Source organism: Drosophila virilis, chromosome 2 (assembly GCF_030788295.1).
Source record: "Drosophila virilis strain 15010-1051.87 chromosome 2, Dvir_AGI_RSII-ME, whole genome shotgun sequence".
NCBI classification, from domain to species: Eukaryota; Metazoa; Arthropoda; class Insecta; order Diptera; family Drosophilidae; genus Drosophila; species Drosophila virilis.
Genome location: NC_091544.1, coordinates 9,575,281 through 9,589,735, shown reverse-complemented (window position 1 = coordinate 9,589,735; position 14,455 = coordinate 9,575,281). Strand labels below are relative to the sequence as shown.

At 47.8% G+C, this 14,455-nt stretch overlaps 3 protein-coding genes and 1 pseudogene across 6 annotated transcripts; 3 read left to right on the top strand and 1 right to left on the bottom strand.

The window, feature by feature from the left end:
* Nucleotides 1–159: 159 nt before the first annotated feature.
* LOC6629979 (glutathione S-transferase 1-1) lies at nt 160–1,444 on the top strand. Its single transcript, XM_002054301.4, has 2 exons — nt 160–313; nt 624–1,444. Exon 2 carries the CDS (start codon nt 633–635, stop codon nt 1,260–1,262), a length of 630 nt encoding a protein of 209 aa, XP_002054337.1. The 5' UTR covers nt 160–313; nt 624–632; the 3' UTR covers nt 1,263–1,444.
* Nucleotides 1,445–1,719: 275 nt separating this feature from the next.
* LOC6629980 (glutathione S-transferase 1-1) lies at nt 1,720–2,970 on the top strand. 4 transcript variants are annotated; one of them, XM_002054302.4, is made up of 3 exons: nt 1,742–1,846; nt 2,051–2,115; nt 2,215–2,970. In XM_002054302.4, the coding sequence occupies exon 3, from the start codon at nt 2,226–2,228 to the stop codon at nt 2,868–2,870; it is 645 nt and encodes a 214-aa protein (XP_002054338.1). In that variant the 5' UTR covers nt 1,742–1,846; nt 2,051–2,115; nt 2,215–2,225; the 3' UTR covers nt 2,871–2,970. The 4 variants fall into 4 exon arrangements, with proteins under 4 accessions (XP_032294919.1, XP_070062829.1, XP_002054338.1 ...); XM_032439026.2 differs by having other exon boundaries at nt 1,834–1,850; XM_032439028.2 differs by lacking the exon at nt 2,051–2,115 and having other exon boundaries at nt 1,720–1,846.
* A 135-nt stretch (nt 2,971–3,105) lies between these two features.
* On the top strand, nt 3,106–4,048 carry LOC6629981 (glutathione S-transferase 1-1-like; annotated as a pseudogene).
* Cad89D (cadherin 89D) lies at nt 3,987–12,663 on the bottom strand. The gene is made up of 12 exons (XM_032439101.2): nt 12,658–12,663; nt 11,876–12,238; nt 11,095–11,804; nt 10,071–11,031; nt 9,839–10,005; nt 6,651–9,779; nt 6,113–6,181; nt 5,804–6,049; nt 4,992–5,306; nt 4,770–4,934; nt 4,512–4,718; nt 3,987–4,443 (listed from the first exon to the last, which is right to left on the bottom strand). Exons 1-12 carry the CDS (start codon nt 12,661–12,663, stop codon nt 4,113–4,115), a joined length of 6,669 nt encoding a protein of 2,222 aa, XP_032294992.1. The 3' UTR covers nt 3,987–4,112.
* Between the last annotated feature and the right edge of the window lie 1,792 nt (nt 12,664–14,455).

Here is a 14,455-nt window from a genome sequence, read left to right as displayed (position 1 = left end):
CATACAAATATAACAAATACGCGAAAGCAACGGCAAACACGCGAAAACAACTCGCGCTCTTTATGGCAGCTTACTTTGTATATACCCTATACCATATACATAAGCGTGTGTGCATTTATGTACTGCGCTCCCCGCGAACAGCAGATACCTATGTTCATATTTGTTTGCCGGTTTTATAGCGGCCGGCCGCCTGCCGCTCGCTCGCAGTTTCTGATACAGCGGGCGTCTATAAAAGCGGAACGTCTCTTTAGAGTGCCAACAGTGTTGCTTGATACTTGGTACAGTGCGCCGCGTGTTTTCTACAATCCTAAACGTAAGTGTCTGCGTGTTAAATATATGTATGTATAAAACTGTGTTTTTGTGTCTGTGTATCGTCTAAGAACTTGTTGAGCCAAAAAAAAAAAACGTACTTGATGTGTGGAAAAAACCAATGAAAAATAACTAAAACTCAATTGTTAAAGCAAAGGCCGCAAATATATGTATATAATGTCTATGACATCGGAGGACTACGAATCTCGCGATATTCAATATAATTATGGACCCAAATTCTTGTTGTGTGTCTTTGCTCAATTATGGATCGCATCTCTTATGATCGTTTGTCTTGTGTGCTCTTCTAATTATAGTAAAACAAAATGGCTGACTTCTACTACTTGCCCGGCTCCGCGCCCTGCCGCTCCGTCATCATGGTGGCCAAGGCTGTTGGCGTTGAGTTGAACAAGAAGCTGCTGAATCTGCAGGCCGGCGAGCATCTGAAGCCCGAGTTCTTGAAGATCAATCCTCAGCACACTATTCCCACTCTGGTGGACAATGGCTTCGCACTGTGGGAGTCGCGCGCCATTCTGGTCTACCTGGTGGAGAAGTACGGCAAGACCGACTCCCTGTACCCCAAGTGCCCCAAGAAGCGCGCCGTCATTAACCAGAGGCTGTACTTCGACATGGGCACGCTGTACCAGAGCTTTGCCAACTATTACTATCCGCAGGTGTTTGCCAAGGCGCCTGCCGATCCCGAGGCCTTCAAGAAGATCGAGGCTGCCTTCGATTTCCTGAACACCTTCCTCGAGGGTCAGACCTATGCCGCTGGTGACTCACTCACCGTGGCCGACATTGCCCTGGTGGCCAGCGTGTCCACCTTCGAGGTGGCTGGCTTTGACATCAGCAAGTACGCCAACGTGAACAAGTGGTACGAGAACCTGAAGAAGGTGTGTCCCGGCTGGGATGAGAACTGGGCTGGCTGCCAGGAATTCAAGAAATACTTCGAATAAGCTTAAAGCATTTGCGAGTATTATATTTTATATAATAATTTATTCATAATTACTCACAAAACGATTTGAAATCGTCAAATGTTGTGTGCAAATTTGTATCAAGCGAGAGTTTGGTGCAAATGAATTTTTTTGCTTAAAATAAAAGAGTATTCATTTTTACTGAGTACAATTTAAGAGATAAACTACTTTTAGTATATATACTGTTCAAACTTATTGGCTTTTCTCTTAAACTATTTATAAGTCACTCTTGGGCGGACAAGAATTGCCCGACTCTGTGGCTGCCCGCCTACGAGCAGGTTAACTGTACTTATGCGGGGTGGGCTTACCCATAATTTATAATAGTACATGGTTGGATGAATAAATTGCCCAGAGAGCTGGCAATTGTATAACGAGCTCTTACACAGAGTGTGTGTATGTGTTTGCTCTCTCTCTCTTTAAGTCCGCATTTGTCTTAGCAAAGTGTACTATAACGGTTGCTCTCATTCTGTTACTCTCTCGATGCATGCCGTGCCCTATCACAATATCTCACATCAGTTGCCAAAAGTGCACGCCATAAACAGGAAGGACGCAATTGCATTCAAAGAGTAGGTAAAACTATTAAATTGGTTTTTTTTTTTGTTTTAATGTGGGCCACAGAGCAATAAAGAACAGTTATTTGATGTGTGCCGCACATTTAATATTCTAAAATCCCATTGTTGTTGCATTGTAAATCAACAAATGCATTAATATTTATGGCTTACAAATACTCAAAAGTTTCTTATAAAATACAAATTGTGAATTACGAAAAGAATTCCAGCTATTTAATCCGTTATAGCCAACTATATAAGGACAAGAGCACAACAACACGGCATAGGCAAGTTTATCAAAAGTAAAATTCAAATCAGAAATTCGAATCACATCGTTTGTGGTTTATTAAATATAATTGAATTTATAATAATCTGATACTTCTTAGTTCTAGTTAATATGCTGGACTTTTACTATATGCTATACTCGGCGCCCTGCCGCTCGATTCTGATGCTGGCGCAGGCCTTGGGTGTGGAGCTGAACAGGAAGCAGGTGGACCTGGATGCGGGTGATCATCTGAAGCCAGAGTTTGTTAAGATTAATCCACAGCACACGATTCCCACGCTGGTTGATGGTGACTTTGCCTTGTGGGAATCACGTGCCATCTTGCTGTATCTGGTGGAAAAGTACGGCAAGGATGATGCACTCTATCCCAAGGATGCCAAGCAGAGAGCCTTGATCAATCATCGCTTGTTCTTCGATCTGGGCACATTGTATCAGAGCTATGTCTATTATTATTATCCGCAACTGTTTGAGGATGTCAAGAAGCCGGCCGATCCCGAGAACTTCCAGAGGATCGATGCTGCTTTCGCTGCCTTCAACTCCCTGCTACAGGGCCAGAAGTATGCGGCTGCAGATAGCCTAACTGTGGCTGATTTTGCGCTCTTGGCCACCGTCTCCACTTTCGATGTGACTGGCTACGACTTCAGCCAGTACACCAATGTGTCCAATTGGTATGAGAACGCCAAGAAAGAGTTGCCCGGCTGGGAGGAAAACTGGGAGGGCTGCTTGTACTACAAGAAATTGTATTTGTCGCAGCTATAGCGATTATCCTTAGATATACCCTATTGTTGCCATGCACGCTCTATCTGAAATAGAAAAGAGTCAACGACTCTGACTACTTCGTCTTATCAGTTAGCTAAAAGTCGCTTTATCACTTGTTAACTGGGGGGTACTGATAACGCTGAGTATCTTAGAATACAGGTGCGATAAGATATCGAATACTTATGTACAGCTTGCAAACAGCAGCTGAGTTTGCACGAATGTGTTTGAGGGCTGAAACAGCTAATTACAGGGTATGTTAAGGGGGCGCATTGAGCGTAACTCAAAGAGAAGCGAATGATTTATTTAATACAGCTCTCTTTGGCGAATCAAAATACAATAATTTTGTTAATTATCACCTGGCCTGAGGCCTGTCTATAAAATTGTCTTAAAGCACAGATCTTGGCTCAGTTGCTCAGCGAGAAAACCCGAAAACAGGTGAATATTATAGACATTTGTTGACATTTTTTTTTTAGACATTTGTGTTATGTCATCCAAAGAAAGTGAAGCTCTCGAAATGTTTGCGACGCTCAGCTGGTTTTCTTTTGTTTTCGCTTTGTGACAGCTTTTGATGAGTATGAATGTTTGTTTTTTGAATACGCCTCAATAGCATTATGGACTTCTACTATCGACCCGGATCTGCGCCCTGCCGTGCGGTCATTATGACGGCCAAGGCAATTGGCATTGAGTTTAATAACTTGATTCTAATCAACACACGCGCCGGTGACCAATTCAAGCCGGAGTACCTGAAAATGAATCCACAGCACACGATACCCACCCTGGTGGACGAGGGCTTCGCGCTGTGGGAATCGCGTGCCATAATGGTATACTTGGTGGAGCAGTATGGCAAGGATAGCACCCTGTATCCGAAGGATATACAAACGCAAGCGCTTATCAATCTTCGTTTTGAGCTGTTGAATACCTTGCTGGAGGGACAGAGAGTGCCTAACTCTGGCGGATATATCAATCTTGGCCAGCGTCTCCTCCTTCGATGTGGCTGGCTTCGACTTTGGGCGTTATGGCAATGTGGCCAGAGGGTACGAACAGGCCAAGGTGGAAACACCCGGCTGGGATGTCAACTGGGCGGGTTGTCTGGAGTTTCGCAAATACTTCGACAGCTAGAATCTCGGATACTGAGCTGTTCTTATTTGTTTCACATAGGAAAGAAAGCTTCATTTATTGCACTTGGTTCTTATCAGTGAGGAGGAGCTACACACTAAACATTGCACTTGGCTCACTTAACAGCTAAAACAGGGAGTTCGACTTGCTGAACTCGAGGGGTCGGCGAAAGGACTGCTCCAAATTGTGCAGCCGCTGCTCCAGATCGTTCATCGAGTTGCGCAGCGCGTGTCCACGTGGACGTAGCGAGATTTGCGGCGAGTGCTGCATGAGGTCGTCCTTGACGCCCGAGAAGGAGTGCCGCACGCAGGACGAGCGCTTCTCGAACTTGGTGTTCTGGTAATGCGGATGCTGGTGCTGATGCTGATGCTGATGCGCACGATGCTCGCAGCTGCCGTTGCGGCAATTGTGCGCCACCAGCGGCTCATCCGTTTTCAGTGAATCCTCGTAGGTATCACTGCAATGGAAAGCGAACATGTGTAGCCAATTGAGTTGAGCTGATGGTCTGGATGAAGGCCAACCCACCTGCTGTCCGTGTGGGGCTGCTGGCGCAGCTCCAAGTGCGCCTTGGCGTGTCTGGGACAAAGCAGCTCCGCATTGCTGATCCGCTTGGAGCCGCTGTGCTGAAAGGAGTCCGGCGAGGTTTCATACAGCTCGCGACTGCTGAGGAACTCCACGCCCGAATCCTGGCCAGTGGAGTGCAGCGAGAACAGCGACGTTTCATAGTTGTTGCTAAAAAGAATTCGTTTCAACCACGGCTGGCTTTAACCAAGCTGAACTTACAGATTATTGACGGGCTGACAGGAGTTGTATTTGAGCACAAATGGAGCATTCGCATCGGTTGCCGTAGCTGCCGCCGCGGCCGCGGCCGCTGCCTTGGCAATGGACTTGGGCAGCGGCACGTCTATATATTCTCGCGGGCACTGCTGCTGCTGCTGCTGCTGCTGTCTGGAATTGGAGGCATTTGGCTTGATTTGGAACCAGTTTCTGGCGCCCGCTACTCACTCGTTCAGGTACTGATGATGCTGCTGCTGTGTGACCAGCGCCTGCTGCTGGTGATGGTGATGCAACTGCTGTTCCAGTTTCTCTGTCGCCGCTGCCGTTGACTGGGTTTGCGCCGAGGAGCACACCGACTCGTTCAAGAAGCCGCTTGTCGGACGCTGCTGTCCAATGTTGCTGCTGCCCTTGCTGCAGCGCTGCGTGTGCCGCTGCTGGCGCTGGCGCTGGCGTCGCTGCTGCGACCGGGACTGGTTGACGCCGGCTATGGTATAGGCAAGACCGGCTTCCGAGGCGGCAAAGTCGCGCTGTGACCAGAGCTGACTGCAAGCAGATGGAAGAGAGAGAGGGAGAGAGAGAGAGGATATGATCAGATTTACAAAATGGCTTTGACATTCACATTCACATTCACATTCACATTTGAGTGGCAGTTGTCAACAGTTCTGGAGAAGCTTAGCTTAATTGCCAGCTGTTTGGGCTGCAGTTGCAGTTGTTGATGTTGTTTTTGTTGTGCGTTGTAATTTTTTTTTTTACAGTTAGAATTCCAACGGCCAGGTGATCGGCAGCTGCAGCCGGTTTTCCAGAGCACAACCAACAACCAAAAACAACAACAACAACAACAACAACAACAACAACTAAGTCATTTGATCTGCACTTAAAGAGATTTATTAGACGGCCTTAGACTAAGCATGTATATATGTATGTGTATGTGTTTGTATGTTAATATCTATGGATAGCACAAATGCATCTATGAGCTACATTAAAGCGCCCGTTTGGCAGTCTTTCTGTTGCAAGTTTTATATGTATGTTTTTTGTTTTACCGTTTTTGGCGCATGCACAGGTAACAACAGGCAGCTACAAGCGCGCCCAGGCTAGCCAGCGCCAGCAGCACCAAAGTCACCAATTCCAGGCCGCCCATAAAGCCGGAGGCGGAGGCGTGCGTGGGACGCGGCGTCTGCCCAAACTCGGCCAATTCGATGATGCGCGGCATTGTCTTGCTGCTGTCCACTGGCTGGTGCTGAAGCTGCTGCAGCTGCAGTGCATCCAGTTGCAGTCCGGCCAGAGACCTGTAAAATCATAGAAATTAATCATTTTTGGATTCCAGCCGGTTGAGTGGACTTATAGCTTACTCTTGCAGCTGCTCCATTTCCACAATGGAATTGGTGTGTGGATCGACGGCATAGATGTAGGCATTGGTGCTGTGCATAGGGATATATAAAGATAAAGACTGATGTTAATCTTATGCTTATAGAAAAGAGTTGGGTTTTTTATTTCATATTTCCTAAGATCCTGAGCAATTTCGAAGTTCAATAATACATTTCCTGGTATAAAGAAGACTAGATATCATCCGTTGAGACCTCATAACTATTTGAGAAAAGTGGGAAAGACTTTGAAACCAATCGGAGCTATGTATGTGATATAATTGTGCGATTTCATTAAAATGTAACGCTCGCAATTCTTAAGTTAGGGGTTCTTAAGAAAAGGGTTTCTTGGAAGAGCCGTATATATGAGAGATTGATGGGTGCCATATTTTGTGCAGGCATCTTGAAACCCGCAAGAAGTTTGTTTGAGCAAAAACTTTGTTATGACCCATAGTTCCTAAGACTTGGACTCAAGGATTTCACCTTAATTGAAAGAATCTAAACATGGCTTGTTGGCTCAACTTACGCCACTTCAGTTCCTCCAGAATTGGGTTCCAGCAGCCGCACGCGCACATCCTTGCCAATGGCAGAGCTGAGCGCATCCATTAGGCTGTCAATGCGACGCTCGACATCCACCGGCATGCCGGCCACCACGAGACGCACCTGCTTGGCCTCGTCTATGATGTACACAAAGACATTAACAATGCCGCTGCGTCCGTCATCGGCACCCATGCGATCGGTGGCCTTCACATCGAAGCCATAGATGCGCTCGTCCAGCGGCAGATCGCCCAACAGGCGTATGTTGCCCGTTAGGTCATCGATGCCAAAGAGTCGGGTGGGCTCATTTAGCAGACGATAGCGAATCTCGGCATTGAGGCCCTCGTCGGCGTCCGTGGCTGTGACGCGGGTCACGTGGTAGCCGAAACTGGCGCTGCGGGGCAGCACGGCCACAATTGGCTGCCCGTTGCCGCGGAACTTGGGTGAATTATCGTTTTCGTCTGCGATGCGCACAACAATGCGGCACTCACTGGCCGAGAGACCCTCGACGCGCTCATCGACCACCGGATAGGATACCTTGGCGTAGTTGCGTGCTCCTCGACTCAGGCGATCGGCGCGTACCCGGAGCTGATAGCGTGCGATGTGCTCCCGATCGAATGGCTTGAGGGCGTAGAGCAGCATATTCTTGGCATCGTATTCGAACGGTGGATGCGCATCGGACTCGTCCAGACCCTCCTCCAGCCACAGTGACCAGCGATAGTTTTCGGCATTCAAGCCAGCCGTCAGGTTCAGACGCATTACCTCAATGGGCGCCTCATTGTTCTCCGTCAGCTGGACGTCATAGTACGGATGCTGGAATATGGTCACATTGATCGGAATCTCTGGCTTGGGTGGCGGCGTTGGCTCAGTGACCGCCTGGCCCTGCAAATTGATGAGCACCACGGCGGTGGCCGACAGCGCTGGACTGCCCAGATCTGAGGCAATCACAGATACATTGAGATGCTCATAATCATTGTAGCCCCGTATATTGGACACCGTGGTAATGGTGCCGTCACGGGAATCTATCTGAAAGACCGGTGCATGCAGCTCCTGATGCAATATGGAGTAGAGCACCAGTCCATTGCCGTTGCCCACATAATCCTTGTCGATGGCAGTCACCTGCTTGACAAACATGCCCGGCAGCGTGCTCCGATCCAGATACGCCTTATAGACAGGCAACATCATGGTGCGATCTGCCAGATCAGCTATATACTTGATCGCCTTGGTCTGATCATCGTAGCCAATGAACTCCGGACGATTGTCATTGATATCCATCACGTTCACCTCGATATCGACGCTACTCGACAGACGCAGCATCGGCTCCGCATTGTCACTGGCTATCACCTGGAAATTGTACTTGGCACGCAGCTCCCGATCCAGCTGGCCATTGATCTTAAGTACGCCCGAGGCGGGCTTCACTGTGAACGGCAGCTGCTGGTCACTTAGAGAATACGTTATGTTCGCATTCTCGCCATAGTCCATGTCAATGGCCAGCACCTGGCCCAGCACACTGTCCTTGTAGTCGCCCTCGGGTGTGTCAAAACTGTACCAGGACTTTTTGAAGGCCGGCACATGATTGTTCACATCGATGACCGTGAAGCGCAGGCAGGTGGTGTCCTTGAGGCCGTCTATATCGGTTACGCTCAGATTCAGCCAGATCTCAATGTTGGCCGCCAGCGGATAGTTGACCGTCAGCTCGCCGCTCAGCTTGTCTATGGCAAAGTGGCGTACGGTATGCAACTTGATCATGGGCATGCCCGGCGAACGTTCCACCTGCTCGCCGTATAGCTCATAGTGCAGCTGGGCATTCTTGCCAAAGTCTTCATCGCTGGCGCTCAATTGCAGCAGCTTGGCGCCCACAGGCGTGTCCTCATAAATGGCAAACAGGGGGCATTTAACTGGAATGGCTCGTGCCATACGGCGTCGAGATTTGGCTCGACCCACAACACCAGCGCCAGCGACGGCTCCAACCGCGCTGCCCTTCTCCCTCTCCATATGCAGTCTGGGGGAGCCAGGTATGTGATAGGCGGGTGGCGCCATCATCATGGCATTGGCGCCAGCAGGAGGCAGGATCATGCCATGTGAGCTCTCCACAAAATAGATTTCCATATCCGTATTATATTCGCGAATTTCCAGACGCGAATCCTTGAACACGGAAATGCGCTCAAACATTGGTCCATTATCATTGACATCTGCTACGAGAATCGTGAGATGCGCATAGCCCGAGAGGCCACCGGTGTCCGCGGCCACAATTTTAAGATTGTAGAGCTGCTGTTTCTCCCTGTCCAGGCCGCGCTTGCCCGTATAGCTAATCCGAAAGTAGGGACCGGTGCTGAGCTTGAAGTTTGACTGCATGAAGGAGTTGTGCAGCTCCTGGTACTTGAACTCCTCGTTCCACTGATCGGTCAGATTGAATATATTGAAAGCACCCGTGCTTTGCGGCAGCTTATGTTGGCTGGCATTCTCGCCAGTGCTGGCATTGACATACTCAATGGTGAACTGATCGCTGGAGTCACCCTGGAGTTGCACACGGAACTCGGCATTCATGCCCTCATCGGCATCGGTTATCTGTATGGCCTGGTTCATGGAGAGCTCTGTGCCCACGGCGCAGTTTTCATTGATCAGGCCAACGTAGGTGAGCGCATTGAACTTGGGCGCATTATCGTTGACATCGTCCACCTTGATGTTCACCTGATAGATGCCCGCTCCGCTCACCAGCCCCGTGCTGTACTCCACTATCACTGTCAGCTCATAGCTGGCCTGCTGCTCCCGATCCAGTCCAATCAGCGTTAGCAGAGTGCCATCTTCCGTAATGGTTATCTTGTTGATAACCTCCTGCTGATTGGCTATAATATAGCGCAGCTTCAGATTTGTCTCCCCCGCCAGACGTCGCGGTAGCCGTCGCTTCGACTTGGAGTTGCGACTCCGACTGCGATTGCGACTGCGGAAACGGCTGCCCATGGTGAGGTTGCCGCTGCCCACAGCTGTGCTTAGCTCACGAAAGCTGCCCAGTTCGTTGTTGGCCACATTCAGCGCATTCTTGTAGAGCAGCTGGCCAATAATGCCGCCCACCAGATTCTCCTCCACATGGAAGTTGATTATATTCATATTGATTTCCCTACAAACGAAAATGGAGCACATTACGCGTTGCAACCGAGTCCCAAGTTCTATACTCACTCTATGACAGGTCGCAGCGGCACCTTCTCCGGCTCGGGCTTGTTTACAATGTGGATCGTTAGATTCGTTATGAGCACACCCTCATCGCTGAGCTCGGGTGAGGCTGCCGTAGTCAGCGGCAGTGAGCTGCGCGATGCGATCAGCGGCTGCGATGAATTGGCAAATAGCTGAAAGGTATTTAAAATCCATCTTATACACATGTGCATCTCCAGGTATTACTATATCTACTCACATAGTTGGCCACCGCTTCAAAGTTATAGATGCGCCTCTTGAATTCCGATAGCTCACGTATGACTGTGATAATGCCCGATCGCTCCTCGATTGCAAACGGCACGCCCTCGGAATATGTGTGCAACAGATCGTACATTATCTCGTCCTCGCCATCGTATATCAATGTGGTGCGCACCTGACCCACCGACGTGCCCAGCGGCGTACTCGCGCCCACCCAAAATTCATAGGGCGCGCCCACAAAATCAATTGCCTGATCATCGATCGTTGCATAGACTTCGATGGTGATGACGGCCAAGGAGAAGCGACGCTCTGAGGGATTGGTCGGCTGATCGCTGGCCTCTACAAACACCGCGATGCGACCACGTCGCAGCGGACCAGCCACATAGATGGTGCCGTTTTTGCTGTCCAGACGAAAAGGTATGTAGCCGCTGCCTTTGGGCCGCTGTAGCTCGTAGAGTAACTGACCGTTGGGGCCATCGTCGGGATCGTGAGCGGCCACCCGACCGATCTTAGAGCCCACAGCTGCCGTTATGGGCACCTTAAACTCGTACAGATTACCATGATCGAACTTTGGATTGTTGTCGTTGCTGTCCAGCAATGTGATGTCCACGCGCACCATGCTGGGACCCGGTTTCTTCAGATGCTTGTCATCCAGGTAGGAGGGATTGCGTTCCAGCGCCTCCACCTTCAGCTGTATGGATCTGCGTTGCTCTCGATCGAGCAAGCGATCATCGCGCACAGTGATCCAGCCGGTGCGAGAGTCAATGCGAAAGGCGCCAGCAGCTGTTTTATTCTCGACAAGATTGTAGAGAAACTCGGCGTTCTCGCCTTGGTCCCGATCAATGGCATTCACCTGCAAGACGCTGAAGCCCGTGGGCAGATTCTCCACAATAGATATGTTGTAGAAATCGGCCTCAAACTCAGGCACATTGTCGTTCAGATCAAGCACCTCCACCTCGATGCTAAGACAGAAATTTGTATAAGGAACGGCAAATAGATATTTATTTGAAATATTGAATACTCACCGTGCCAGAGCTTTCTTTAGTGGATTATCCTTCTGTCTTGCCTCCAGCTGCACCACAAACGTATTGCCCGGTAAGCTTTCCTCCTCGAGATCAATTTCCTTCTGCAGATACATAACTCCGTTATGTGGATTCACACGAAACAGCTGACGCTCATTGCCAGAGATGATGTCATAGACGAGTGTGGCATTCAATGAGTCCTGATCAAAGGCCATGATCGGTGGCGCAAAGTACAGCGGAATGCGTATGGGCATGCCGGTCATTGGATAGAACTCATTGATCTTGGTGCGATAGACGCCCTCGGTGAACTTGGGTGGCAGATCATCCACGTCGCGCACATTGATTGTGATCGTGGTGTTGGCCTGATTGGCGGGCGTGCCACGATCCCAGACAAAGATTGGCAGCTTAAACTGCCGTATGCCGTTATCAAAGTCCAGCTCACGTTTGAGTATTAACAACGGTCGGTGGGGACTTTTCAGGGCAAAATACGGTCTGCCATCGGCGGAGAGCTGTTCTGGAACCGTTGACATGCTGAAGTGCACCTCCGAGTTGGGTGTATTGGGCTTATCCCGATCGAAGGCCTGCACGCCCTGAAAGATGATGCTCTCAACAGATGTATTTTCATCCACATCAACCACATAAGGCACATTGAGAAACTCTGGCGCATTGTCGTTGACATCCTCAATGTAGACCGTAATGGAGAGGTAGCTACCCTGTGGTTGGAATTATTTAATGGGAATATATGTGTAGTTCAACTTGAAAGGGGAATCTTCGGTTAACGAACCTCCTCAAGCTTTTCGTTCCTGCCCGAGCAGAGTATGCGAAACTTGAGCAAATTTCGGGGCACATCGCGATCCACGAGACGCTCCAGGGAACGCGCCAGGCTAACCACCAGAGTCGTGGAATTGTATTCTGTTAGATTAAAATACTTGTGATCGGCGCTGGCATCGGCGCCTTTAAGGGCCACGCTGGAGCGTGGATAGGCCTGCACGCGTAAGATTTCCTTGCCCACCTGTGCGTCCTCACGTAGCCGTATGAAGCGCACACCTTCGCTTTCCGTTGCAGCGCCATCTAGCGAGTGGAAGACGCAGCTGCCGGAGCCCACTAAAGTGGAACAGTTACAGATTAAATACAATATAGACAAGAGCTGCGATTAAGATACGTTCAAAACAAAAAACAAAAAATCAACGTTGACAAATTATCTACACAAATTTGTTGTTTCTCTTTTATTTGGCATGCTAATTGCGAGCTGAGAACCGAAAACGGAAAAAAATAATATAACAATTGAAAATCTCCATAAGGCAACGTGCGAAGCGAATCGTTGGGCCAATTGTTTGAGGAACTGGCAAACAACTAGCCGAAACTTTCTACGTTTGTCGCGTGGCTGGGCCCTGCCACGCCCACAAGCCAACTGTGATTTTCATGAGCAATTGCAACACTTTTCCACATGCATTCAGCTGTCGCAGTTGCAGTTGCTGCTGCTGCTGCTGTTGCCATCTCTCATCTTGCAGCTGCACTGCAATCAACGAATTATTTTAACGTTAAGGCTTGCAGGTCGGTTCCCACCCTCATGACATAATTAGACAATGTTTTGTTTTATTTTTGCTAGCCCCAACAACTGCTGCACTGCAGCCGGGGCAAGCGAATGTGCCCCAAGTGACAGGCAACCGCACAAAAGATGCGGCGCCCGTTGGATTGCAGTCTGGGTATGGGCCGCTTGTCTCTTGGCTGACGTACTGCCTCAGTGGCTGACTTTCTGACATTTTTTCGGAACATCTAGTACACGGCGGCGAGAAACTATCATTTCAGATGTCTTTTTGTCTTTGCTGTTTATTGTTGTTGTCGCGGTTGTTGTTGCCTTATTATTGCTGGAGTGAAATCTTCGCAGTCTTTCGTAGGCTTTACTTGTTTATTGTTAGTCTTATTTCATTTTTTTTTTTTTAAGTTTTATTGTTGTTGCTGCTGCCAGCTATTGCAATTTGAGCCGCAGTTTCTATTTACTTGCAGTTTCTAGCTCGTTTTGGTGTGAACTCGGATTATTGCCAAGCACACACACACTAGATATGTATATATATACTTAAAATGCATATAATATGGAAATGTAGCATTGCAATTGTGCCACAAATCTTGATTGGGCCGGAAATGCAGGTGGAACAAGCCAGGTGGAGTTGCTACAGTTTCATCTGAACACAGCGAAGACTGAGTAGAAGTCAGCGCTTAAGGCAGCTAAGTACAATGAGTATAATATCTTAAAAAAAAATGCTGCATTTTTGGGAGTTTAAAATTATTTATAGTGTAAAATGCACAAACATTTGAACTGGAGCTGGTTGAAGACCATTTGAACATATGTTTTCTCACCTCAAAGTTAAATTGAATTAGGAGTGAGAATTGGGCCAGGTCAGATTATGTCCCAGGCTTAAGCAATGAAAGTTATATATCTCTTAAGAATTATCTATATATATATATATATATCTATATATATGTAAATATTTATTTGCTATAAGCTGAAGTTTTCATCTGAGGAGGTGAACGTTATGACAGGGTTTTGGGAAATTATACCCACAAGTCTGGAAAAATCAAAGTTTCTTGCAACAAATGGAGATGAAAGATTTTGTAGGTAAACTTTGGCGTTCAAATTCATTGCCAAAGATGAAAATTCATTTGAGACATGTTTCACACTTTTCGCAGAATCCAAGCTGCCTCTGTGGAGAATATATATTCAAAGAGTTTTGGGCGAAGTTATAAGTTTCCACCCGCATCGGATCGGAAAAGTAATATCCGAAATTGTAAGCACAATACTGTGCACGGGCAAGATCAGGGACTCCACGCTGGTCTCACATAGGATATTCAATTTATGGTACATAAACTTCAATTGAACATCGTTTTTAAATTTGATAGCAAAAAAAAGCAGCAAAACAAGTTATTTATGTAACTGTGGCTTATCCGTTGCATTGTCAACGTCCAACTTTTGCTTCACATAACTCTCACAATCACTTAACCGATTTATATCTGGTGCAAATAAAAAATCAGTCCAGCAGCTAAATCGTATTGTAACACTTTATACACATGTGTCATAATTCTCACATAGATCTAGTTCGCTTTGCACCTTTTAACTATGCACAATTTGTGGCACATTCACTGTCAATGCTCTCATATCATCATAATGGTATATAATTTGAGTGCATTTCACATTTATGCTAAGCACAGTCCACAAGAGACGCTGAGGAGTACTAGTTAAGCATTAAGTTCAAGCGGCCAGTGCTTTATTTAGTGGCAAGCTAGACCGAGACAATTAAACATACACACACAGATTAAGATTTAATTAGAACATTGCGGCATTCTTTAAGTGGTTCCAGTTAACCAT